General features: G+C 35.7%; 1 protein-coding gene across 10 annotated transcripts in view; it reads left to right on the forward strand.

The window, feature by feature from the left end:
• Positions 1–27,449, forward strand: part of CCDC171 (coiled-coil domain containing 171) — a 295,440-nt gene that overhangs the window by 38,139 nt on the left and 229,852 nt on the right. For 5 of the 10 annotated variants that reach the window (XM_070495541.1, XM_014843487.3, XM_070495542.1 and 2 more), the window contains exons 5-7: positions 1,707–1,897; positions 4,594–4,725; positions 15,539–15,685. In XM_070495541.1, the coding sequence (XP_070351642.1) occupies positions 1,707–1,897; positions 4,594–4,725; positions 15,539–15,685 (470 nt within the window). The remainder of the gene's footprint in view (positions 1–1,706; positions 1,898–4,593; positions 4,726–15,538; positions 15,686–27,449) is intronic. The other 5 variants (XM_070495543.1, XM_014843488.3, XM_070495545.1 and 2 more) reach the window with 2 other exon arrangements.

Here is a 27,449-nt window from a genome sequence, read left to right on the forward strand (position 1 = left end):
TATTGGAAGATAAAGATGGAAGAAATCTCCCAGAAATTAGAGTAAAAAAGACAGAAGTGGAAAAATAGAAGAGAAAAGACAAAAAATTTTGAGGAACAGTCTGAATAATAGGGAATATTGAAAGAAAAAGATAAGAGAGAAAACAGAGAGGGATAAGTCATCAATTAAATTATGTAAGAAAACATCTTAGAACTCAGGTTCTGAGTTGCCAGATTAAAAGGGCCCATTGAGTATTCACCACTATGGAAGGACATAGACCCACCTGAAGGCATAGCATTATGAATTTCAGAAAAAATAGAGACAAAGAGAAGATCCTAAAGCTTTCAAGAAGAAGAAAAAAGAAAAATGGGCCACATGCAAAGAAACAGGAATCAAAACGGCCTCAAACTTCTTGCTGCAATACTGGATGCTAGACCATGGAATGATGCTTTGTAGAAAGGGCAACTGGATGGGAGGGAGACTTTTTGTGCCTTTTATGCCTATGACTTTTGAACTTTTTGAATAATAAGAATAATTTAAGAATAATACTACTAATGGTGGCATTTTTGTTTGTTTAACAAGTGTGTTTGTATATATCTCCTCATTTTGTCTTCATGACAACTTAACTAGGAGGGATTCTCTTCTCAATGAGGGTTAGAGAGTCAGAGAGGTTTAAGCTGGTGGTGGGTGATGGAGCCGGACCTGGAAGCCTTTGATTACTTCTTTTCTAGTTGCTGAAACAGAGCAGCAGCCGAAGTGAGTTCCGAGGTGTTGGTTATTGTTGGGGTAATACTAGGATGAGAGGTCCTTTGAGCCTAACTTGGGGGAGTAAATAACTTTAGTTCTAAGGGTTGAAGCAGTGGTTCCCAGCCTCAGTGTTGTGACAGTCTCGTGGGTAAAGGTGTGTCACAACTAATTTGTAGCCAGTGGTCAAATATCAAAGTTTGTAATCTGTGCTTAATGAAAGTAGCAGTATAAGTCACAGTCTTTTTAAAAAGACATTTGATTTATTTTCTTGAATAGGAGAAAAAGCAGTAGAGTTGCTACTGTGCTAGAGGGGCTCCTACTTGGGCATGCCTCTAGGAGTATGTCATACTTCTACTGTGCTAGAGGGGCACCTACTTGGGCGTGCCTCTAGGAGTATGTCATACTTCTACTGTACTAGAGGGGCACCTACTTGGGCATGCCTCTAGGAGTATGTCATACTTCTACTGTGCTAGAGGGGCACCTACTTGGGCATGCCTCTAGGAGTATGTCATACTTCTACTGTGCTAGAGGGGCACCTACTTGGGCGTGCCTCTAGGAGTATGTCATACTTCTACTGTGCTAGAGGGGCACCTACTTGGGCGTGCCTCTAGGAGTATGTCATACTTCTACTGTACTAGAGGGGCTCCTACTTGGGCGTGCCCATAGGAGTATGTCATACTTCTACTGTGCTAGAGGGGCACCTACTTGGGCCTGACTCTAGGAATATGTCATGCCGTTTCATGGCAAAGTCATCTTTGTCTGGAGGAAAGAGGAGATTGAGATACTACAGAATAGATTGGTTCTGGAACAGTGAGCTTTTCAAAAGTTTACTGGTATGAAGAGGTTAAATGTTTTGTCCTAAGATCACGCTGTAAGTGGAATCAGCTCTAATGCCTAGGTTTTTGGTTTTTATGTTTTCTTAATGGTTTTTTGTTTTTATGGTTGTAGATATACCTATTACTCTTTTATATTTTTAATAGCTCAGAATACAGAACTTCAAGGAAAGGCAAATGAGATCGAGAAAGTGTTCCAGACTTCCCAGCAAAAATGGAAAGAAGAGTGCAGAAGATTTGAACGTGATTTGGAGGAAAGAGACAATATAATTCAAAATTGCAATCGAGAATATGATTTACTTGTGAAAGAAAAAAGCAGACTAGAGAAAACTCTACAGGTAAAATATTTTTTATAAAGGAATTTTGCTATATATACTATTCATTGAGATGTGTTATACGTTATTTGAAGTTATCCTTGGAAAGGAAAACAGCTACCAGAAAGGAAAAAAAGTCTGATTTCCTTCTTTCCTACCTTGGTCCTTCCTTGTTCCTTCCTTCCTTCTTCCTTCTTTCCTTCCTTCCTTCCTTCTTTCTTTCCTTCCTCCCTCCCTCGCTCTCTTTCTCCCTCCTTCCCTTCCTTCCCTCCATACCTCCCTTCCTCTCTTCTTTACTTTTTAGAGGCATTCTTGCTGATCTCTTTTGTAATATGCTTTAGTAATATATTAATATATATATTCTTTATTTTTGTGAAAAACAATTTGAGATCTCTGATCAAAATTAAAAAAAAATCCCAAGCCAGCCCCAGTGGCCTAGTGGTTAAGTTTGGCGTGTGCCGCTTTGGTGACCCCGGTTCGGTTCCTGGGTGCAGACCTACACGTCAGTGGCTGTGCTGTGGCAGTGCCTTACATACAAAAAAGAGGAAGCTTGGCTAGCTCAGGGTGAATCTTCCTCAGCAAAGATAAATAAATAAAAAACTCCAAAACATTTATATGAGCCTATTACAAGAACCTACTGCCCCTTTGGTCCAGCAGCATGAAAATTTGGAATTTTAGAAATAAAGGCTCTAGATTTTCATCTGAATGTACAATAAATATAGAAAAATATTTATATATCTGATGTAAGCTTCATTATCTGTATAGAACACATTCTATATAGATATGATGTGTAAAATTTTGATGACCTTTTACTAAAATTATTGTGAGCTATTTATTCTCCCATTTTTTGTTCCTTTTTACTCTCTAAAGTATAGTCTAAAGTTAAAATTGCCAACAGCTTAGAAGATAGATTTTGACTTGCCTATATTTGCCATTTCTTTGAAGTATCAGTTTAAAGTTAGAAAAATTCTTGATAAAAATGCTCTCCATTTACCACTGGTTATTTTTTTTTTTTTTTGAGGGAGATTAGCCCTGAGCTAACTGCTGCCAATCCTCCTCTTTTTGGTGAGGAAGACTGGCCCTGAGCTAACATCCACGCCCATCTTCCTCTACTTTATATGTGGGACACCTGCCACAGCATGGCTTGCCAAGCAGTGCCATGTCCGCACCTGGGATCCGAATCAGTGAACCCCCGGCCGCTGAGAAGCGGAACGTGCCCACTTAACCATTGTGCCACCGGCTGGCCCCTACCACTGGTTACTTTTGATTTCCTCCACGTCAATAGTCATAGTTTGTGTCTCTTGCTTCCTGCCATGTTCCTAGGCCTAGAACAATGCCTGGCATACACAGGGGCTCCATAGTATTTGAATGAGGGAAGTTTAGGTGGCAATGAGTGCTACAAGTCCCTGGGTGGCCCTGTGTAACCTTCCCACATAAAATGTCTTGGTGCTAAGGGGGAAGAAGGCCAGTGGTGGTGGCATTCCTTACAGTCTATCAGCCTGCACCTCAAGTTATAAGATCTTGATGTGATCTCGATCAGCTACTTGGTAGGAGAATTCTGATTTTCCGCTGTGGGCTTTGACCTGATCTGTACAGAAACCGTTGGGGACTTGGGGTATAATATGAGTCATTATTTAGCCCTAGGGTGTGGGAGAAAGCCTCAAGGCTCTTTGTGATGGCTTTCCTTAGTGAAAGTTCTGAGGGCAATCTTTATTATGCAGATGACCTACACTACTGGACACAGAGGCTTTCCCTCTCTCATAGAAACCACAGAATCTTTCTCCTTGTGTTAATAGGGACTTAATTTTAAACCCTATAGGTTAGAAAATTGGGCTTCTCAGGAAACCAGCGTTTTATATTTTTGAGATTTTTAACCAAATTAGATCTTGTACATGTAGTACAACTAGGAAAATCCCCAAAGAAAAGCCTCTTGCAAATGTTGTTTATCTGTAGAACTCGAAATTACAGTCCAAACCTAAAATTTTTTTGACTTTTCAAATTTTTAACATTCTAGAGTTTTCTTATCCTAATTTGTTACACAAAACTCCTTCCTCCTCCCCTTTTGCAGATAGTGTTCTCTGTCAGATTTATATATAAATTATCAGAGATAATTCAAACAGCTTGTTCATAGGTAATTAGAGCTTTCCACATATCTACTTTACATATAGATTACATATAATCTACTTCGTTTTTGTTTCTTTATCATATCGTAGAAGTTAAATTTTTTAGAAAAATTGGGTTAAATATATGTCTATATGTATATATATGTATGTATAAAATGTTGCTTAAATTAAAAGGGTAGCCATAGTTTCTTATTCAGATGTACATTCTGATGATCAAAATATAATAGTTCTGGGGCCGGCCCCGTGGCCGAGAGATTAAGTTCTTGTGCTCCGCTTTGGCGGCCCAGGGTTTCCCTGGTTTGGATCTAGGGTGCGGAGATGGCACTGCTCATCAAGCTATGCTGAGGTGGCATCCCACATGTCACAGCTGGAAGGACCCACAACTAAAATATACAACTATGTACGAGGGACTTTGGGGAGAAAAAGGAAAAAATAAAATCTTCAAAAAAAAAGTTCTATTAATGATTTTAACATAAATATAATGAATTTTAATAGTCTATAGGTAAGGTGAGCCCTTTGTACATTTAAATTGGGGATGAAGGAAGGAAGATAACTTTTATTGATCTCATAGTAAAGCAAGACTTTATTCATATAAAGGAAGCGTTGGAAAAACATCAGCAGGAGAAGAATGAGATGGAATCCCATGTCAGGGAGACAGCACTGGAGGAGTTTAGATTACAAGCAGAGCAATGGGAAGCAGAAAGAAGAGAGTTACAATTTATAGTACAGGTATTTTAAAAATAGTACTTAACTTCCTTAAATAAGTTTTTTTAAATGCTTGTGGTATTAAAAATTACGTTAGTGCAATAATTGCCTAGCTTACTCAGGGTGAAAATAATTCCTATGGGTCTTTGGTCTCCAGAAGGCCTGTTTCATTTGTGGTTACATGACAATATGGGCAACTGTTACCAACAGATACTATTAGAATCAGAGTTGGGTTGACTTCCTTTCCATAAGTTATGTGATTCTGAGAGGAACAGATATACATTTGGTATTTTATTTTTCCAATTTAAAATATGAGACTGTTAGCAGTCTTTAATAGCATAGAGAAATAGAATAATTGGATTTTGGATATTAAGGGATGCTTATAAATCATATCGTGTAGTCATTTTTGAACTCTTTTTAAGAAGTGCAAATTCTTAATCATGTTGTATTAAACCCTTTCCTCCCAACACACAGAATCCTCAAGGCTTCAAATAGTCCAGTTTGAAAATCACTGATGACATCCAACTCCCGTTATAGATGAGCACATGGAGATTTATGACTTACTCAAATCACAGACTGAGTGATTAATATGGGGAAGGACTACAAGTCGCCAGATTCTTGCTCTGGTTTACTTTGCGTTTTTCAGCAGATTATATATAAAACATTTTGAAGGAGAGAGAGAAGTTCAAACTATTAATTCATTAACCAACTAACTTAAAATTTCAAAATAATTTTTCATCGTTTCTTCTATTACTTATTTTGTGAAAAGAAAAGCATGTTTTCTACCCACAATGACAAATTGAAATATAGTCTTTATATAAATGTCAAAGATAAGCATTTTTCACAGAATGAAAAATATCTATCTAAAATAAATTTTGGAGTAGCTTTGTGTTAGAAACAACTTTATAAGATGAAGGCGACCAAAAACGGACAGAGAATAGGAGGCACTCTATTTCTTTGAGAGTGAAATCTGGCAGTAAACAGTGAAATACTGAATTTACGGTGTATGTAAGTATTCAGAATACCAAGAAAGCCACAGCTTTCCCAAACCTTTGGTCTTTGGGCAATGCTTTTCTTCCCAGTGCCTCCCTTTGTAGAATCTAGAAAGATGTAGCAATCACTCTTTAGACCTCTTGATATTCTTAGATAGTCTGTAATTTGTGTCATTAGTTAGTTCTCTCATTCATTCATTTATTCATTCCCTAAGTACTTACTGAGTTCCTGCTGTGGGTACTGAGGATATAAAATTGATTAAGATGTGATTTCTGTCCTAAAAGATCTTTTAACAGAGAGAGACATGTAAAGACAGGAAATATATTGTTTAATATAATAACATTTCGAAGAAAATGCTATGGGACCGTAAAAGAGAAATTGATCAACTGTCTTGGAGATTGGGGAACAATTGTCACAGAGCAGATGACATTTGAGCTGTTGTTGCTAATTCTCTTAAAGGTCACATGAAACAAACAAGCAAACACTATGAAATGAAAATAACCCCTTCATTTCTAAACACTCAGAAATCTCCAGCGCCACCAGTTAGACGCCTGAAACTTGTAATACTGTTCAGAGACCTATATTTAAATGTGTGGATGCTGTGATTTTGGTGCAGTTTCCTGGTCAATGCTATAAATATCAGATGAAACTTATGTGATTATACCAGATTTTATATTATAGAGTACTAAAATAATTTAAAATTCCACACCAGTCTTTAATTATTATGTGTGGAGAATAGGAGAATATATTCCTTAGTTACTACCACCTTTTGTGAGATATATTTTATTGTATTTTATAACTGAAATGTTCAGAGCTCTGTCTCTCAATTTCTTGTCCTTTTTATATTAACAAAAGACAACTGATTTTCCTTTTATAAAGCAAGCTTAAGAAACTATTTATATAAAAGATCTTTTTTCAAATAACTTGAGGGATAGATTGAAATTCTCTTCTCTCTTGGCTGCTAATGGGTTTAGGTTTCTATCCTGTAATTAGGTGTTTGTATCACATAGCGTTCTCTATGTAGATCTCTAAGGGAATTCAGTTTTTAAAATAAATTTTTAAAAAACCTAAGTGAAACCCCATCTTTAACAGACAAAGCTGGTGTAATATTTCTCACATCTGGGCTTTAGAATTCAGACCTACTGTAAAAAGAAAATCTCAATTTTATGCCATCTCTCCTTTCTTTACTAGTAATTAAAGTGCTAAATAGAGGTATACTTCTCTGGAATATTACTGAGAATTCTCAGTGGAGTTACCGCAAAAGTTTTTAAGAAAGTGTTTCTCATTTTTTAAAATGCATACCCTCTTTTGAGAAACATAAAAATTCCATATTGGGGCCAGCCTTGTGGCTGAGTGGTTAAAGTTCTATGTGCTCCGCTTCAGCCACCTGGATTTGTGGGTTCAGATCCCAGGTGCGGACCTACTCCAATTGTCAGCCATGCTGTGGAGGCGTCCCACATACAAAATGGAGGAAGATTGGCACAGAAGTTAGCTCAGGGCTAATCTTCCTCAAGTGAAAAAAGAGGAAGATTGGCAAGGGATGTCAGCTCAGGGTGAATCTTCCTCACCAAAAAAAAAAAAAGAATTTTCTTTTTTATCTCTATTTATTTAAATTTTTTATTTGAAATGAACATTTGTTTTGTTCTTATTTGTTTTTTCTCATTCCTGCAATAGCAGTGTGCACTTTGAGGGTGCTTATTTGCCATAAGCTTTTCTGTGGTTGGCTGTGTGGGATATACAGTGGTAAAGCTTTGTTTTTAAACTAGCGTACCCTTTCCTTTGTCACTTTTTCCAGTTCATTTCAATGTGTGATCTATCAGTAATATTGAAAGCATTTAGAAGATGAATGTATGTTTTTTGTATTTACTTCATTTTCAACATTGTATAACTCAACCAGGGAATAAAATGATCCCTTCCTCATTCATTGACTAAATTTGGTTTATGTTTCTAGTGATTAGGGAGTAGGAGAGCTGGTGATGGCAAAGAGCATGGGAATTGTAGATGGAAAATAATACCATAAACTAAAGAAAGAGGAGGAAGAGTGGAGAAGCAGTAGGGAAGGTATGGGACCAGGCTTAGGCATAGGTGGGCTGTGTGATAAGACAGCTATTAGCGGTTGGGGTGCGACATGACCTGGTAAGCACAATTATGCTCTGGGGACAGCTTGCAGGGAGTTCCATGAAAAGGAAGTATTTCAGAAGTTTGCCTTAGATGATCTAGGGCAGCAAGGAGCATTTCTTTCTAGTTTCCTGGGAAACTGCTGGTGCCCTGTGTAAGCAAATGGCATAGAAAGTGACACTGGCACTGGTCCTGCTTGTTGTTACCAAACAGGAAATATCTTAATATTCAATTTACAAAATTACTATTTATTGTGCTCATTGTAAAAATGCCTCTAATTTTGGACAATTTAAAAGCAGAAAGTGAGGGTTTTGCCCTCTCCTCCTGGAATCCCACTCCTCATCTGAGAGTATATGAACATATATTAATGTATTTACATAAATGAAATTGTAAGCCTCTGTAATATTTGGTGTCCGTGTTTTGATGTCCTTACAGTATTCTTGTAGTGTTTTCACGGTTTTATGGCATTTGCAAACTCCTAATATATTTAAGGAATCCCTTATTCATGGACATTTTATTTCCTTCAAAATTTTTTGTTCTAGTTAAAAATGGTTCACTAACATTCTTGTCTGTATCTTTGAGCTGTTGTACAAGTGATTAGCTGTGTAAATGTCTAGAAGTCTAATTGCTTGGTCTGCAAGCTTATGGATATACAATTATGATAGGTATTCCACAAAGTTAGTACCAGTTTCTACTCTACAGCAGCAAACACTATGTTTGACCACAGAGCTCTGCTGGCTTTGGGGATTGAGAGACGGGGAGCTTGTTCTGCCTCTTTCGGGAGATAATCATGTACTAGTTAAAGTTGGGACTAGCCATGCTGATATATTTCATAAGTTAGGAAGGAGGAGTACTTTAGCTCTGATGTGTTTCTAATTCTATAATTCTTTAGACTTGAAACCATGTTTTGGAGTGTGAGAAATGTTGTTTATATGAGTACATATAAAGAATTGTGTTTTTGGGCTATGTTTCTGGAAGATGTGGAAAGAAAGCAAGTTCATTTTCTAATAAAACAATGTGGTTTCCTGTGATATTAAATGCTAGTTCAAACACAAGCCTCGTTTTAAAATATTTTAAGTTCAACACCTCCCTCTAGTGGAAAAAAGAAAAACTCCCTCAGTTTCCACTGGCCTTAATATGATTTTATTTGACACACACACAAACACACAAACACACACACACTCTTACTTTTTCACTATAAGGATCCAGGTAGCTTTTGATTTGATTGGAAAATAAATTCTGTGACAAAAATTGTAAAAATTTATTTGGGACAAAGCAAATTAATCTTGATGTATAACTGCATGGGGTATTTTATAGTTCTTTTGGGATTTTCTTGTATGTTATAATGCACCCAGACTTGAATTGTGTTGATAAAACCATGAACTTAAAGTAAATATTTGAAAATTAAAAAACATTAATGTTAATATTGTATATAATATTAATAAAATTAATATTAATATTGATATAACCAATACCAGTATAACCAACCACTACCATTAATAATGCCAATACTTACTGTCTGGACCATGTTAGTGTTTGACATATTTGATTCAGAATTGCAAACAAACAGTAAATTGTTATATCATTAAAGACTGACTATTCTGAATTACTTCACTGTCCTACCACCGCCCCACCCCAAGAGATAACCATCATCCTGAAGTTGGTGTTTAATTTTCTGTCTGTTATACGTTGATAGTATATTACATTATTTTAATATTTTGTGTGTTTTAATGATGTACATAGAGTATCATATGGTATGCATCTTTGTCCAGCTTGTCTTTTTCACCTGTATTTTGGAGATTTATCTAAGTTATTAAACTAACTCTGGCTCATTCAGTTTAACTGCTATATTTTAACCTGTACATATACCATAATTAATTTACCCATTACCCGATAGATTGAGAGCTAAGTTCTTTCCAAATTTTAATTATTACAGACAGTGCGTCCATGAATAGCAAATGTTTTTGTTTATGTGGGGATGTATTTAGTGTATATGCAATTGTTAGGTGGTAAAATATCTGCCAAATTATTCTCCCAAGTGGTTGTACTAATTTGAGAGAAGAGTTCTCTTCCCTTACAATCTCTTGAACACTTGGTATTTTTCAGATTTAATTTCTTTTGTAGTAGAATGTATGTGAAATTCCATCTCATTCTTCCTTAAATTTCTATTTCCCTGACATTGACATGTTATGTTTCTTGGCCATTCATGTTTCTTCTTTTGTGAACTGCCAGTTTGTATTTTTTCCCTTTTTCCTTTTAGATTGTTTGTATATTTTTATTGACTTATAGGAGCTTTTTATATATGTGGTTACTAATCCTTGGTTATTTAGATCCTCATTGCAAACATCTTTTTCCTTTTTGTGGAGACATGGAGTAAATTTACATTGTGTTTGATGTACAGTTTTAAATTTGAATGTAGATGAATTTATCCGTCTTTTCCTTTATGGACTGTACTTTTTATATCTTATATAACCTAAAGTCATAAAGAGAGTATATATTTTTTCTCTATATAGTATGAGATGGGATCTAATTTTGTTTTTTTCCGAGTGGATAACTGCATGTCCTTGTACCAGTTATTCAACTGTCTGTTCTATGACCAGCTACTGACTTATAGTGTCTCTGTCATATACCAAGTTTTTTTATATCTAAGCCTTGGTTCCTGGGTGCTCTGTTCACATGCTTATGTGTCTGTCTACTTCTGAATCAATACTAAATTTTAAAAAATTTATCATGGCTTTAGAGTAAGTCTTGGTGTCTGGTAGGGCAAGTTCCCCTCTCTGTATTCTTAATATTTTGGGGGGAAGAGGAGAGTTATTCTTAGCCTTTTACTCTTCCATGTGAGTTTGAGGATTGGCTTCTTGTATTCCACCAAGAAAACTTGCTGTAATTTTGATTGGAATTGGATTAGACTTATAGATACATTTGGTGTAGTGTTGACATCCTTAAAGTCCGCATTTCTTCTATTATCCATTCTTTTATATTTTTGCTCTGTTTTCTGGGATACATCCTCAATTTTATATTGCAGCCTTTGTATTGAATTTTCATTTCTGCTTTTGGGTTTTTAATTTCTTGTTCTTTGACTATACCCTTTTATAGTAGACTCTTCTTGTGTCATGTTTGTAATATCTTATTTTAACTCTGTGAGGATGTAAGTCATATTTGTTTTGAAGGTGGCTTTCCCCTCCTTCCTTGATTATCTTTGTATTCTCTCAGTGTTTGGCCCCATTTGTTTGTAGGAGACTCTGAGTTTCACAAGAGAAGCTTTTCTCAAATGTCTGATGCTCTTTGGCTATGTGTTCATATTTAAGAATGAGGCACTAAAAAGCTGAGAAGAAGCTCTGTATGTGTGGTATCCTTCCATTTAATTGGGGAACCTTAAAAATGCCAGTATCTGTAGCTCTTTTCTTGTGAACAGGTGGTTTCCTAGAAAGGAGTCTTCTAGTCTCCTCGTGGTGCTTTTAGTACCTTAAGCCCAGGAGTCTGTATTCTGGGAGCTGAAGAGAGAAAGGGAGCTGTGAGCTCTCACTGCCCGCTATGCATATTTCACCTAATCTCCTAATTTTTCATAAAATATCTTACCGTGACCCCGAGTTGTGTCTGGTTTTCATGATCTCAGGTCTGTTTGGGTCACCCTGTCTAGTTAGTAAACTCTTTCCCTTTTCCAGGATGGAGAGGGGCATTTGCCAGAAAGGGAGCTGGCAGCAATGACCTGAGGATGTAAGTAACTGCAGCTTATGGAGGCTTCCAACAATGTTCTGTGTTCATTTCTACCCCATGGCATGGTGGCTTCAGGAATAACTGGTGCTTCCCATTTCTAATGGTTTGTGGGTGTGAATCAGCTGGCTTCTAGGCTCCTCTCTTTTTAAGTGTTTGCAAAGTTGAAAAGGCTGAACCCTAAGTCATTTATCACTTGTCCATTTGCTGTCTGTCTTCTAAATTTGTTTTGATGTCTTTTATTGGCTGTCGTCTTTTCTGCCATTCACTTTTTTTAAATTGAGGTCATAGTAGTTTATAACATTGTGAAATTTCAGTTGTACATTCTTATTTGTTCATGGCTGAATAAATTCCACTGTATATATATTACATATAGATATATATACACCACATTTTCTTTTTCTTTCTTTCCTTTTTTTTGGTGAGGAAGATTTGCCCTGAGCTGATGTCTGTCACCAATCTTTCTCTTTTTGCTTGAGGAAGATTTGCCCTGAGCTAACATCTGTGGCCAGTCTTCCTCTATTTTGTATGTTGGTCACTGCCACAGTGTGGCTGATGTGTAGGGTACGTCTGCACACAGGATCCTAACCTATGAAGCCAGGCTGCCAAAGTAGAGTGTGCCAAACTTAACTGTTACACCACCAAGCTGGCCCCTACACCACATTTTCTTTATCCATTCATCCATTGATGGACGCTTAAGTTGTTTCTGTGTCTTGGCTGTTGTATTGAGGCTGTTGATTTTCAAGGCTATCAGGAGCTGGGGTAATGGGGTATGGGATTGGGCAAGTTAAAATGCCACAAAGCTTGCCATTCTTATCGAGATTGAACTGATTTTCGTGAATAAATGCTTCTTGGATTATTGCAAGCCTTTGGTTAATTTCCAGTTAGGAAAAATTTGATTTTGACATTTTTTGCCAGTGTTCTTGTTGCTTTTATGGAGGAAAGAATTTTTCGTGGTCCTTAACTCTGCCATTCTGGAACTGCTTATGTTCTCTGAAGATCTTGAAGGTTTCTTCTCTTTATGTATGTTTCTCTCAGGTTGTTTTTTTCCCCTCCCCATTTGATTTAGGTGTCATCTTTTATGTTGGAGAATTTTTTCAAATATCACCTTTTCTTATGTTTAAGAGTGGGGGACTAAAAAGCTTATTAGAAGCTCTGAGTGTTTGGGTTACCTCTTCCTACCATGATTTTTGCTGTAGGATTGTCTGGCTGGATATTTACAACAGATATGTATATATTCCTTCTGCCTCCCTCAACTAACTTGAGAAGAGATAGAGAGTGGAAAACCTGATCGAGTCAGAATTCCAGGCCCATATTGCTTCACCAATGAATAAAAAGAAACATTCAAGAAGCGAATAGTTTCAGTCTTATATAGACTCTGCCAGAGAATGAAAAAATTTTGATAACATACCAAACTGACAAATCTTGCTATTAAACTGACAAGAACACAAGAAAAGATAATTATAGCCAATCTCCCTCATGAATATATGCAGAAATGTTATACAAAATATTAGCCAACTGAATGCAGCAAAATATTAAAAGGATATAATATAAAAAGCCTTTATGCAATAAATTCCAAGTGAGTTTAACATTAGAAAATCAGTGTAATTTTTAATTATGTAATCAGTAAACTTAATTATGCAATATAAGTTTCTTGGATATGTGAATAAAATTCCTAAGGATGTACACTATTTGAGGAAAGCAGTTTTTTTCTGTAAAAACTGTGTGTATGTGTTTATATCCATATCCAAGAATCTGTAGTAATTATCACATAATATTAATGAGTACTTGACCTCTGCATTTGAACTGTGATTGTTGGGTCAGAGTTTCATCTACATCTTGAAGGACTTTTATTTAAAAACTATTTGATAAATAATATTTAATATGGGTCAAGTATCATAAAGTTAGAATCTCACCAAGATAAACATAGTAAGCCCTAACTGATCAGCCGTTGATTTTCCAGCTGTTCTTTTTTATAGGATTAAACTCAAACTCGCATGGAACGATGGGCATGCTCTGTTTGGGGTCTTGGTATTTGGAATGATTGTATGTTGTCTTTTTATACTATTTGTCAGTCGAATGGGAATCACAAGTCATATTTTCTTGTAAATAAATCTCATGAGACTTCCTGAATACTTTAATTTCTTTTGCTTTATTTAATAAATATTGTTTGAAATAACTGCCATCAACTAGGATACAAGCATCTTTTGGTTATGGACTTTATTTTGTTTTTGTTTTAAGTTATTGGGTTTTACTTTGTGATTAACCTTGTAAATTATTGTTTATTCATTTAAATATATACAGCATACTTAAGTGAAGGATTGAAAGTTGGAGATTATGTATTTGTAAGTCAAGAAGGCATATAATGTAACAGTGAATTTGAATTAATAGATGTAATATTAACTGCTTACAGGAGGGAGACCTATCATGTAGAATAATAATAGTATCTTATACAGTATTTAATGGTCTTAAAAGTCCTTTCATGAGGGCTGACCCAATGGCACAGTGGTTGAGTTTGCATGTTCTCACTTTGGCGCCCCGGGGTTTGTGGGTTCAGCTCCCAGGCATGGACCTACACACCACTCATCAAGCTATGCTGTGGCAGTATCCCACAGGCAAAGTGGAGGAAGATTGACACAGATGTTAGTTCAGCAACAATCTTCCTCAAGTAAAAAGAGGAAGATTGGCAACAGATGTTAGTTCAGGGTCAATCTTCCTCACCAAAAACAAAAATAAAGCTGAACCAAACCCAATTTCCTTTCATATATGAAGGTACTCTTATGATGAAATTACTTTACATAAGGCTGTTCATAATACCATTTGTTCCCAAATCCAGAGTGTCACTATAAAAACTGCGAGTGCTATCTGCTGGTTGCAGGAGTGTTGGCACACTTTTGCTCTGGTACTCAGCTTTGCTCTTATCTATGATTATTTAAAGATTGACAATGTGTAAGTAGATGAACTTCTGTATATTAAGAAATTGCTATTACCTGAAGAAAACAGTTCTTAAGAGTTCATTTGTAGTCAGCTACAAAATAGTAATCTTGTGAATGAGGGATATGGAGAGAAGAATTAAATTGATTTTTGTTCTTCACCCTTTGACTGTGGACTATACTGCTGGGTACTTTTCATACTAGAATCTTTTTATAGAGAATTATATTTGGTGCTTGCAATATTCTCATTCAGATTCTGATGGTACCTTCTGAGTGGCTATTTATATTGGAAGCATGTATAAATACATATGTGTTTATGTCCCAGAATAAGATGATGCTGGTGAGGAAAAGGTGGGAAAGAGGGCTTTGTGAAAGACCCTAAGTGAGAATGATGAATCTAGATTAGTTACTGTGGAAATATCTTTGATATGTCTGTTAACTTTGTGTTTGAACGATAAAATTCAACTCTGATTTCTGAGTTTAGTTGGAAAAAGAGATTGAGAGACTTAAGTAGAAGATCTCCTGAGGTTATTTTTCTTTCGATAGTGCAGCAAAGATTTGAAAACTGAAGAGGAAATGAAACATAGCCATCTAGTGGATGCAACTTTAAGAGCTATAAGCATAAAGTACCATGAGCTCACATAAAAATCTCTCAAGGGTCATTATTAGGCATTCAAGCTAATCACTCCTTATCACACAAAGGGGCACTATACATGTGTATTACTAAATACCTTAAAATTTTAATGAGAAGGGAAACATTACCTCTGGCAGTTGAACTACAGCATTCTGTACATACCCTAATTGAACTAGCATAACATTGTCGTAAGCTATACACATTTTTCCATTGTAATATGTATTAATAAGATGTTTTAAATTATATAACTCCAGTAGTGCTTTTTATTCTGAAATGTTATATTCTGAAATGTTGCTGGAAAATATCTAGTTCCCTCTTTCCTGTATAAATTAACCTATTATTATGGTTGAAGCACAGATTTACTCACTCACTTCCTTCTGTAGAATACATTTTAGTCATTGTTGGCTTATACACTTCATTGATGCAAAAATGAATTATTTTCTAGGAGCAAGATAATGCTGTACAAAGTATGCACAAGAAAGTAGAAAAATTAGAAGCTGAACACATGGACTGCTCTGACCTTTTACGGCGACAAACAAATGAGCTTGAATTTAGTACTCAACGAGAGGAACGTCTTAGAAAAGAATTTGAGGTATATTTTCTCATTCTTTTATAAGATATATATGTTACCCAGTCAGTAATTTGAGGTCAGAGAAAGTTTTGCTCTGCAATAAAATATAAAGCTATTTTTTTGCATTTATTTTTATTGAATATTTGGCTTCTTTGAAAAATTTTGTATCACAGTAAATTTTATTTTGCTCCTAATTTTTAAAATCTATCCATTTTTCACAATTACTTCTCATGGAATATTTGGAAAGTTTGAGGGTAATTGTTTACATTATAAGGTTGAGGAAATAACACAGGAAAGGATTTTATACACATAACATTCAGTTCTAGTTTTGCAGTTTGAATCATGTATAGTAGCTGTATGGTTTTGTGGAATGCTTTTCAGAAAAGGTAAGACTTCAGATGGGGAAGGAGCATCAGTTTACAAATGAAAAATATGATTTTTATGAGGCAGTGATACTGATAATCACTTTAATTAATCTTAAGAGAATTCCAGTTTAATTGTGTTTAAAATTTCCTTTTGCTTTATGGAAAATTAAGTATTCTAATAGATGAAGTTTTGTTCTAAACATAATTTATAATTGTTATTAGGTAAATAAACATGTTTAAAGAGAATTGAATGATAAAATGCTAGAGATGGTTTTGTTAGACTCACTTCTGTCATTTAACATTGTTCTGAGAATTTTAGCCAAAGATATACGTAAAGGCAAGAACAGCAATGAGAATGATAACTTTTGGAAGGAGAGCTGTATGATTCTTATTGTGTTCAGATGATATGCTTATAACTCTGGATACTTAAGAAAATCAACTTTGAAATTATTGACACAAGCAAGAACATTCAATAAGGAGGCCAGGAAGAAAATAGTATATAACAATTATGCTTACATTCTTACATACCCGCAATAATCAGAGAATAAAATACAAATAAGTTTTCTTCACCATAGTGACAAAATAGGAATACAATTAACAACAAATACATTAAAAATTATGAAATTTACCTGAGAGTCTTATAAGAAAATGGTGAGACATTTTGGGAGCACAACACTGTAAAGATAGTGAATTTTCCCTAGATTATACTATGGGTTTAAGCAGTTCCAATAAAAAATTCAATGGAATTACTTTGGGAAGACAGACTCTGAAATTCATGTGGAAGACTAAAGAGCCGGATGCGAGTCTCTAATACATTTTGATAAGAGTAATGACTGGAGACTTGTTATACCAGAAGTTCATACACACTGTGAAGATTCAGTGAAGTGCCATTTGTGGTTTTTTGATTGTATGCAACAGAAACCAACTTTGGTTAACTTAAAGTGGGAATTCGGTGAAAGAATATGGGAATCATGGTCACAGAATCAGGAGGAACACTGAGGAGTCAGACTCAGAAAGCCTGTGACTCCCAGAGCATCTCCAGAGGTCTTAGGAGCACAAATGATGGATGAAGTGGGATGAATTGGTACCAATAATTTTCATTGTTTTTGTAACTTTACTCAGGATTCAAATCCAAGAAAGAGAACATTTGATTGAAAGAGGTAACTTGCTGCAAATAAATCTCTCTCATTTCTACTAAAAAAAAAAAAATTCTTATAGAGAAAATCACGGTGTTGGTACCAAAAAGAAGAGGACAAGATTGTTGAGTGGCCAAAAAGTACAATAATTCTAAGACCAGACTTTCTATGAGATGGAACTGAAAGGCCAGTAGGAGACTATATATAAAAATTTAGTATAGTAAAATATAGTTTTAAATCAGTGAAGATGGGAAAGACTATTCAGAGAATTGTGTTGAAACAATTGCCTAACTATTTGGGACAAAGTAAAATTAGATTCCTATCTTATATTCTAAAATAAATTCCAGTGGATTAAAGAGAATGGAACATTAAAGCAATGATAAACTAAGAAGAAGAAAATTTAGATTAATATTTTTCTGTGGTCTGAGTGCAGTATGACTTATTACTAATCATTAAAGCAGAGGGACAAAATCATAAAGGAATAGATTTATAGCTTTGACTCTGAAAAATTAAAGTCGTACATAAGTAAAACCCCTACTTCAAATAAAATAAAAAGACAACCTAATGAGACAAATATTTACAGGAAAGGGTAAATATATCTTTATTTCCATGTCTGTCTTATCTCTATATCTAAATCCCCTACTCTTTGGTAAGGAAAAGGGGAAAACCTTTATAAAAAAAATATACCAAGGACATCAAAGAAGATATGATATGAAAGAAAATTTTTTTAAATTTATTTTATTTTTTTCGGATATACATCATATTTTGAATTTTCTGTACATTACATCATGTTCACCACCCGAAAACTAATTATAGTCCATCCCCTCACATGTGAGCCTAATCACCCCTTTTGCCCTCCCCCCTCCCCCCTTCCCCAATGGTAACCACCAATCCAATCTCCAATGCTATGTGTTTTTTTTTGTCGTTTTTATCTTCTACTTATGATTGAGATCATATGGTATTTGACTTTCTCCCTCTGACTTATTTCACTCAGCATAATACCCTCAAGGTCCATCCATGTTGTCACAAATGGCCGGATTTCGTCATTTCTTATGGCTGAGTAGTAGTCCATCGTGTATAAATACCACATCTTCTTTATCCATTCGTCCCTTGATGGGCACCTAGGTTGCTTCCATATCTTGGCTATTATGTATAATGCTGCAGTGAACATAGGGGTGCAAGTATCTTTATGCCTTTGTGTTTTCAAGTTCTTTGGATAAATACCCAGCAGTGGAATAGCTGGATCATATGGTAGATCTATCCTTAATTTTCTGAGGATACTCCATACTGCTTTCCATAGTGGGTGCACCAGTTTGCACTGCCACCAGCAGTGAACGAGGGTTCCCTTCTCTCCACATCCTCTCCAACATTTGTTGTTTCCTGTCTTGTTAATTATAGCCATTCTGACCAGAGTGAGGTGATACCTCATTGTAGTTTTGATTTGCATTTCCCTGATAGCTAATGATGTTGAGCATCTTTTCATATGCCTGTTGGCCATCTGTATATCTTCTTTGGAGAAATCTCTGTTCAGATCTTTTGCCCATTTTCTAATTGGATTGTTGGTTTTGTTGTTGTTGAGCTGTATTAGTTCTTTGTATATTTTGGATATTAACCCCTTATCTGATATGTGGTTTGCAAATATCTTCTCCCAATTGTTAGGTTGTCTTTTCGTTTTGTTGATGGTTTCCTTTGCCGTGCAGAAGCTTTTTAGTTTGATGTAGTCCCATTTGTTCATTTTTTCTTTTGTTTCCCTTGCCTGGTCAGACATGGGACTTGAAAATATGCTGCTCAGGCCGATGTCATAGAGCGTACTGTCTATCTTTTCTTCTAGAAGTCTCATGGTTTCGGGTCTTACATTCAAGTCTTTAATCCATTTTGAGTTGATTTTTGTGCCTGGTGTAAGGGAATGGTGTACTTTCATTCTTTTGCATGTGGCTGTCCAGTTTTCCCAACACCATTTATTGAAGAGACTCTCCTTTCTCCATCGTATGCTCTTGGCTCCCTTGTCAAATATTAGCTGTCCATAAGTGTGTGGGTTTAATTCTGGGCTCTCAATTCTGTTCCATTGAGCTGTGTGTCTATTTTTGTGCCAGTACCATGCTGTTTTGGTTACTATGGCTTTGTAGTATAATTTGAAATCAGGGAGTGTGATACCTCCAGCTTTGTTCTATTTTCTCAGGAGTTCTTTGGCTATTCGAGGTTTTTTGTTGTTCCTGAAAGAAAAATTTCAGACGGACAACAAACACATGAAAAATGTTTAACCTCGTCATGATGTAAGAAAGACTATAACACTTGTAATACTAAGATTAAAGACAGCGATAGTACCCAGTGTTGGTGAGGGTGGTGTTAAAACTTCCCATACCTTGCTAGTAGGAGTGTAAATTTATAAAACCTTGACAGAGTCCCATTTGGCAAATTTACAGGCTCTGTCCTCAAAAAATTATCACATGCTTCTGGGCCTCTCTTTCTCCTGCCCCATCTCCTCCATGTCTCTCTAGGCCTATGACACAGCCATCATCCCAGGACATCCTTACCCTCTGTTGGATCCCGTTTCCTAGGTCCCATGCCTCCCTTGTTTCAATGGAATACAAGGTCTAGTGGTTTCTAAAGAAAGGGTGTATGGGAGCTAAATTTTATGTTATCTTGCATGTTTGAACATGTTTTTATCAATAAGGTATTAGGGTAGATATAATTTCGCTGAAGATAGAATTTTAGGTTGAAAGACATTTCCTCTCAGATTTCGAAGGCCTTGCCTCACTGATTCCCAGTCTCTTCTGTTGCTGTTGAGAGACCTGATGCCATTCTGATTTGTGCTCCTTTGTTGGTGACTCTTTTCTCACTTTCTTCCTCTGAAAGTTTTCTTCATCCTCTATTTTTTTAAACTTTTTTTTAAATGGAAAACTTTAAATATATAAGAAAGGTAGACAGAGTAGTATAATGAACCTAATGTACCCATCACCAGCTTCAACAATTATATGTTTATGGGCGATCTTGTATCATTTATCCCCCATTTACTTTCCTCTCTCCCTATTATGATGAAACAAATCTCAGGCATTGTATCATTTCAACTTTAAATATTTCGAGGCTGGCCCCATGGCCGAGTGGTTAAGTTCGTGCGCTCTGCTTTGGCAGCCCAGGGTTTCCCTGGTTCGAATCCTGGGTGCGGACATGGCACTGCTCATCAAGCCATGCTGAGGTGGCATCCCACGTGCCACAACCAGAAGGACCCACAACTAAAAATACACAACTGTGTACCGGGGGGGCCTTTGGGAGAAAAAGGAAAAATAAAATCTTAAAAAAAAAATTTTCATTATGATTTCTAAAAAATAAGGGGTCTTTTATCAAACTCAAGTTGTTTAATAGTAATTACTTAATATAATCAAATGTCCAGGCATTATTCAAATTTCAGATTGTCTCACAAATGGCACAAATGTAATGATTGCAGTTAGTTTGAATCAGAATTCCAATTAAGTCTACACATTATACTTTATTGAGACGTTTCTTAAAAATTTCTTTTAATCTATAGGTCCTCCATCTGTAGCTTTCTTTTTTTCTTGTGATGTATTTGTGAAGACACCAAGTTACTTGTGCTGTCGAGTTCCCACTGACTGAAATTTTAGAATATCAAAAAAAAAAACAAACCAAAACAATTTTTCTTAGTGTAGATCTTTTTTATTCAATATGCAGGGCATTTGGTGGCCATTTTCATTAGGAGACTCATATCCTTGATTTTGAGGAATTCGCCCGTTTTATTTCTTCCTAATTTTCTCCTTTGGGTTTTTTCTGCTCTCTCCTTCATGGGCTTTTATTATTCAAGTGTTAGACCAACTGGATTGATGTTTTACTTTTCTTACCTTTCTCTTGTCTTTTTCTCTGTCTTTTTGTTGTTGTTCCTTCTGGGGAGATTTACTTGACTTTACTTTTATCTTCTAATTGAATATTTTCTTTTTCTTTCTTTTTTTTTTTTTGAGGAAGATTAGCCCTGAGCTAACATCTGCTGCCAATCTTCCTCTTTTTGCTAAGGAAGACTGGCCCGAAGCTAACATCTGTGCCCACCCTCCTCTACTTTATATGTGGGATGCCTACCACAGCATGGCTTGCCAAGCAGTGCCATGTCTGCACCCGGGATCTGAACCGGCGAACCCTGGGCTGCTGAAGTGGAATGTGTGAACCTAACTGCTGTGCTACGGGCCAGCCCTGAATATTTTCTTTTTTTATTTTAAATTTATGAGAGCTCTTGTTCTCTGTACCATTTTTATGGCATCCTGTTCCTATATTATGGCTACTGTATTCATGTTTATTCAGTAAATACTTATTGAAAGTGTCAGGCACACTTCTGAGGCATAGCAGTGAACAAAACAAAGCCTCTTCCCTCTTGAAATTGACACTCTAGTCAGAGAGAGTCACACATTAAATGAAACAAAACGCGATAAGCCCTGTGGAGAGGAGTAAAGCAGACTTGGGAGGTAATGAGTGATGGGACAGGACGGTTCCCCTTTTATGTTAGTGGTCATGCAAGGCTGACTTGATAAGATGGCATTTGAGCACGGACCTGAAGGAAGAAAGGGATTGAGCCATGTGGATATCTGGGGGAAGAACATTCTAGGTAAAAGGAATAGAAAGTGCAAAGGCCGTGAGATGTGAGTGTGCTTGGAATGTTTGAGGAATAGCAAGGCCATTGTGACCGAAATGGAATGAGCAAGAGAGAGACTAGTAGGATATATAGAATGGTAGGCAGATTTTATAGAATCTTGAAGGTCTTTTGTAGTTCATTGTAAGAACCTGGACGTTTTTCCTGAGTGAGATGGAAAGCCATTGGAAGGTTTTGAGCAGAGGAGTGACATATCCTCTCTGATTTGTTTTAAAAGCATCATTCTCTATACTTTTTGGAGAATAGATTGTTTAAGAGGCCATTTAGGAGACTATTAAAGTAATCTAGATGGCAGATTATGGTATTTTAGACCAAGGTAGTGGTAGAGGAGGTGGTCAGTTTTGTATGTATTTTAGAAGATAGAACCAATAGGATTTGCGGATTAATTGGACCTGGCTTGTGAGAGGGAAAAAAGGGAGTAAAGGATAATGCCAAAGATTTTGGCTTGAACATATGGGTGAATGGCATTACCATTTAGTCACTGGCAAAGAATGCATGTGGGGTAGATTTGGGAGGGATCAGGAGTTAGGTTTTAGATATGCTAAATTTGACATGCCCACTAGACATCCAAGTGGAGCTGTTGGGTTGGCAGTTGAATATATGAGTATTGGTCTTAGGGAAGCCTCACTGTAGGATCATAAGGCGATGTGCCAAATATTCACTGGGACATTTTGAAATGTTACAATCTATAGGTCTTTTCTCTGTTGTTTCTTTAGTTTCTGCAAAGAGTGATCCGACAGTTTCCTCTTTGGTGGTTCGGAAATGGAGGAAGAATCTGGGTATCTTCAGAATGCAGACTTTTTTCTGGTTTCAGTCTTGCACGCCCCCCTCCTCCCCACCCCATGTATCCCTATGTTCAGCCTCTGCTTTAGATTCACATTCTCCAGATAATAAACCTCCAGTTTGTGTAGTGATTAGGGAGGGATAGTTGTTTGGCTAGTTGGGGTGGAGGTGGATGCTTGGAAGGTTAATTTCTCATACTGGTGATATTTAAAAAGACTTTATTGAGATATAATTTTTATGCACAAATTCACTCACTTATAGTGTGCAGTTCAGTGACTTTTAGAATATTCACAGAGTTGTGCAACTATGACCACAATCAATTTTAGAATGTTTTTTTATCACCTCAGTAAGAAACCTCATACCCACTAGCCATGACTCTCCTGTTCCCCATCCCTGTCAGCCCTCAGCAACCATTCATCTACTTTCTGCTTCTATAGATTTGCGTATTCTGGACTTTTCCTATTAATGGAATCATGCAGTATGTGGTCTTTTGTGATTGACTTTTTCTTCACTTAGCATGATATTCAGGATTCATCTCTGTTGTATCATGTATTAATAGTTTATTTCTTTTTATTACTGAATAATATTCCATTGTATTATATACAGCATTTTGTATATCCATTCATCAGTTGATAGACATTTGTGTTGTTTCCACTTTTTGGCTTTTATGAATAATGCTTCTATGAACATTTGTGTACAAGTTTTTGTGTGGACGTGTTTTCAGTTCTCTTGGGTATATACTTAGGAGTGAATTGCTGGGTCATATGGTAACTCTATGTTTAACTTTTTGAAGAACTGTCAGACTATTTTACACAGTGGTGGCACCATTCTACATTCCCACTACTGATGTATGAGGGTTCTAATTTCTCCAGATCCTCACCAAAACTTGTTATTGTCAGTCTTTTTGACTATAGCCACTCTAGTAGGTGAGTAATGGTATCTGATGTGGTTTTGCTTTGCAGTTCTCTAATGACTAATGATTTTGAGTGTCATTTCTTGTGCTTATTAGCCATTTGTATATTGTTGGAGAAATATCTATTCAGATCCATTGTCTGTTTCTTAATGGGTTATTTGTACCGTATGAATGTAAGTTGTTAATAATAGGGGAAATTATGTGTGGCTTATATAGGAACTCTCAGTAATAATGCCAAATATGAACTTGGTAAAAAAATTACTCATACTTTTACCACACATGGTCTAATTTTATATAATGTTAGATAAATAAAAATGAAATTATCTTCTAGGTAATATTTTTAGCTTATTTGTCACTTGTGCCGAACATTTTTTCAGGCCAGTAAATTCAGGAATATATCATATTTTACGTCATCATTTTTTTTAACATTATGTGGTTTGTGAATGGCCTACTAAAAAAGGATTAGAATAGAGTTAAAGTTCTGAATATACTTAGAATTTTAGAAAATCCTTTAGAAGTCACTTTAAGGATGATGTAAAACTCTATGATCATCACTAAAAACGTTTTAATTGACTTATAGGTATGAAGAAGTACTAGGTAACAGTGATTTCTTTTTTGTTGATAAGCCCATGTTGATAAGTTTCTTGGTAAGCCCATTTTGACTCAATTGAGGAAATGTCTAATGCCTAAACTTTCGGATTTGTTTTTGGATAACTCAGTATTGACTTTTTCATTGTAAATACTTACCTGCCTCAATTTCTTTTTTTATTGATTGATGTGGTAAGTATATAATTATTTTAGACTAGTCTTAACTTTGTAGTTTTTCTTAGCTACTCTGTGAGTACTTTTGTAAGACCAGGTCTCTACTTTTGGAGAATTTGAAGCTTTGAGGTTAGTCCAGGTAGTCTCTATTTTTGTTCAACTTATAAGAATTTTATAAGTGGACAAACATAGTCCTCTGACTTATCTATGCTTCTTCATATTTAGACACCTTTAAAAATTTTGCTTTATATTTAAGTGAGTGTATTTTTGTATTTGCTATTTGAACAGAAGATGACACAATGAAGGAGAAGTTGAATTTCTAGAGAGTATTTTAGGCTAATTTTATGTTCAATTTTGGAGACATTAACTGCTAGTAATTCTAGGTACTTAAGTAATTGTCAGTAGTATTTTTTAAAAGATTAATGTAATATAATAATAAAGAGGAAAATTGTTAAAATTTTAATTTAATATAACACATTATTTAATGTCAGTAATATCATTCTAAAGCAACTAATATAGTAGACATTTAGCTTAATAAATGTTTTAAATTTTAGTGAAGCTTTTTAACAGTTGCATTTCATGAAAAGCTGATTTCTTCATGTGCCTGAGCCAAAGAAGTTTACATATATATATACTTTTCAATCTGATAAGCTATATACCATTGTGTGGCTTAATCATCTTAACATGGATCAATAGTTTCTTAGATTAAAAGAAAAAACCAACTCCCAATCCAATTTTCTAAATGTGGTGCTAGATACCACAGAACCAGGGGAAAAGTGAACTGGAAAAAGAAATATCCATGGCTTTTATAAACCTCTTTGCAACTAGAGGAATTTTTTTTTTTTATCATGGGAAATAAGCTTAACTCAATAAGAAAAGAGAAAAGAGAAGATGCAAACCTAATTCCGAGAGAACTGAAGGATCTTGTGAAGATTACAGTGGAGAGAGAACAGTCTTTGCAAATAAATTCTGAATTGCTTCTGTCAGTCATTTTCTATATTATAGTAACATAAAAAGGGTAGAATATAGCCTTTTCTCTACACATATTCTACACTCAAGTGAAAAAGGAAAAGAAAAATGAATCTCACTTTTCATATTGTCCATAAAGGCCAGCTCATATGTCTCATCTTTTTAAAGTCATCATGTGATTGTAGGAATTATTTTTAAACACCTATTTTTGTTGATTACTCACTATAAAGTAGGTAAACGATGAAATTACCTGGGTTATACAATTATGCTTGTAAGTCTTATACATTTTTGTATTTATATTCATAATGGATTTTAAAATTGGAAGTTCATTAAAAAATTTGTTAAATACTGAAGCTTTTGTTGCCAGAAAAGGTAAAGGTGATTTTTAAGGATGCTAAGTTAATTTATTACCATGCTACTCAGAATTTGTGGCCTATAAATTATGTTCCTGAAGTTTCCTATTTCCATTATCTGTGGTTTCTTTCAGTATACCTACAAGTAATAACTTTTTTCCCTTTAAACTGCTTAATAATTTGAGTGATATGCTTCATTATGCATTCCTTGTGAATAAAAATAATTGCTATGTTCTCCAATTTTGTTTCCTATAGTCATCTTGTTGCCTTCATCTGCCTGTTCTGAATCCGTTAAGCCTCTGATTGTTTTGCCATCCTCGGTGACTAACCCTGAGGTTCCTCTCCTGAAACTGCACAGTTAACCATGGTCAGCATGACTGCACAGAGAACTCTGAATATTTGTATATTCAGCTGTCGCTTGAATCTGCTGTGTAATTTTAGAGTGAGGAACACTTTAAGTTAGCCAGTTTATGTAAAGTAATCTGGAGGATTCTGGAAAACAAGTATGATTTGGCTATCAATGAAATAGTTGCAAATGAACTGTAATTCATAGCAGAGAAATATAAGGAGTGTCCCTTAGAGGCAATTCAGTTTTCATCCATGACAAAGGTCTTCTCTTCCTTACTTACAGTGGAAATGCTTATAGATGTGTCAGCACCCCTCTGGCCTTATATTAAAGGGTGAGGACTTAGCATGATCTCTGGCATATGGTAGGTGCTCTTTAAATGTCCCATTTTCCTTTTTGGTTGGCCTATCTAGTAAAGTAAATATCAATGAGATTATCATGAAAAGATGCAAACTTGTTCCTTTTTTTAAAAAATAATCTTGTAAGTGTTTTTATAAAGTAGCATTCACTTAATGGGGTTAGGAATAAATATAACATGTTTGGATTTCTGGGTAGAAATCCAGCAGTTCCCATGTTCTGAGTCACAAAAGGATTAATTTTGCCTCTGACTAGAGTTGTTTTTCTCACATAGTGTGCTGCCTACATGCAAAGTAAGAGAGCTACTTAAAAAAAGCCAAATCTTCAAATCAGATGCCTTAAAGATTGAAAATATTATGTACTATATTGTATTGGCCTGTTTTGTAAAACATACCATATTCTTGTGTCAAATGACAAAATACATATGAAACTCCTTTGAGAACTGTAAAATATTAGTATTCAATTGTAGGATTGATATCATTAATGACCTTAATATAAGTACACTCTTTCGTGTAGACATGACACTCAGCAATATGAGTGCTTACTTAAAAAAAAAAAGAGCCCATATTAAAAGTCAGACTAATTGAATAATAACATTACTTTTCAAATTCTTTGATTAGGACAAGGATGATAAATAGTAAAGGAATCATGGGGGCTGGCCTGGTGGTGCAGCGGTTAAGTGCACACTTTCCGCTTTGGTGGCCCGGGGTTCGCCGGTTTGGATCCCGGGTGTGGACATGGCACTGCTTGGCATGCCATGCTGTGGTAGGCGTCCCACGTATAAAGTAGAGGAAGATGGGCGCGGATGTTAGCTCAAGGCCAGTCTTCCTCAGCAAAAAGAGGAGGATTGGCAGCAGATGTTAGCTCAGGGCTAATCTTCCTCAAAAAAAAAAAAGGACTCATAGATTGTTCTTCATTATGACTCCACAATGTATGACTCAAGTTAAGTGGTATGATATTATGGTGCTTCTGTTTTTCAGATACTTGTCAAATAGTTAGAAACTTTGACCCTTTAAGGTGTCTTTTTTGGTAATGAAAAGTACTTTGACATCTTCAGTTTAAGACATCAATGTACAGTACTACTCTTTCCCCCCCCACACAGGTAGGGAATAGGTATGTGGTTAATTGTTAATACACACATAATAAATTA

Source organism: Equus asinus, chromosome 23 (genome assembly GCF_041296235.1).
Source record: "Equus asinus isolate D_3611 breed Donkey chromosome 23, EquAss-T2T_v2, whole genome shotgun sequence".
NCBI classification, from domain to species: Eukaryota; Metazoa; Chordata; class Mammalia; order Perissodactyla; family Equidae; genus Equus; species Equus asinus.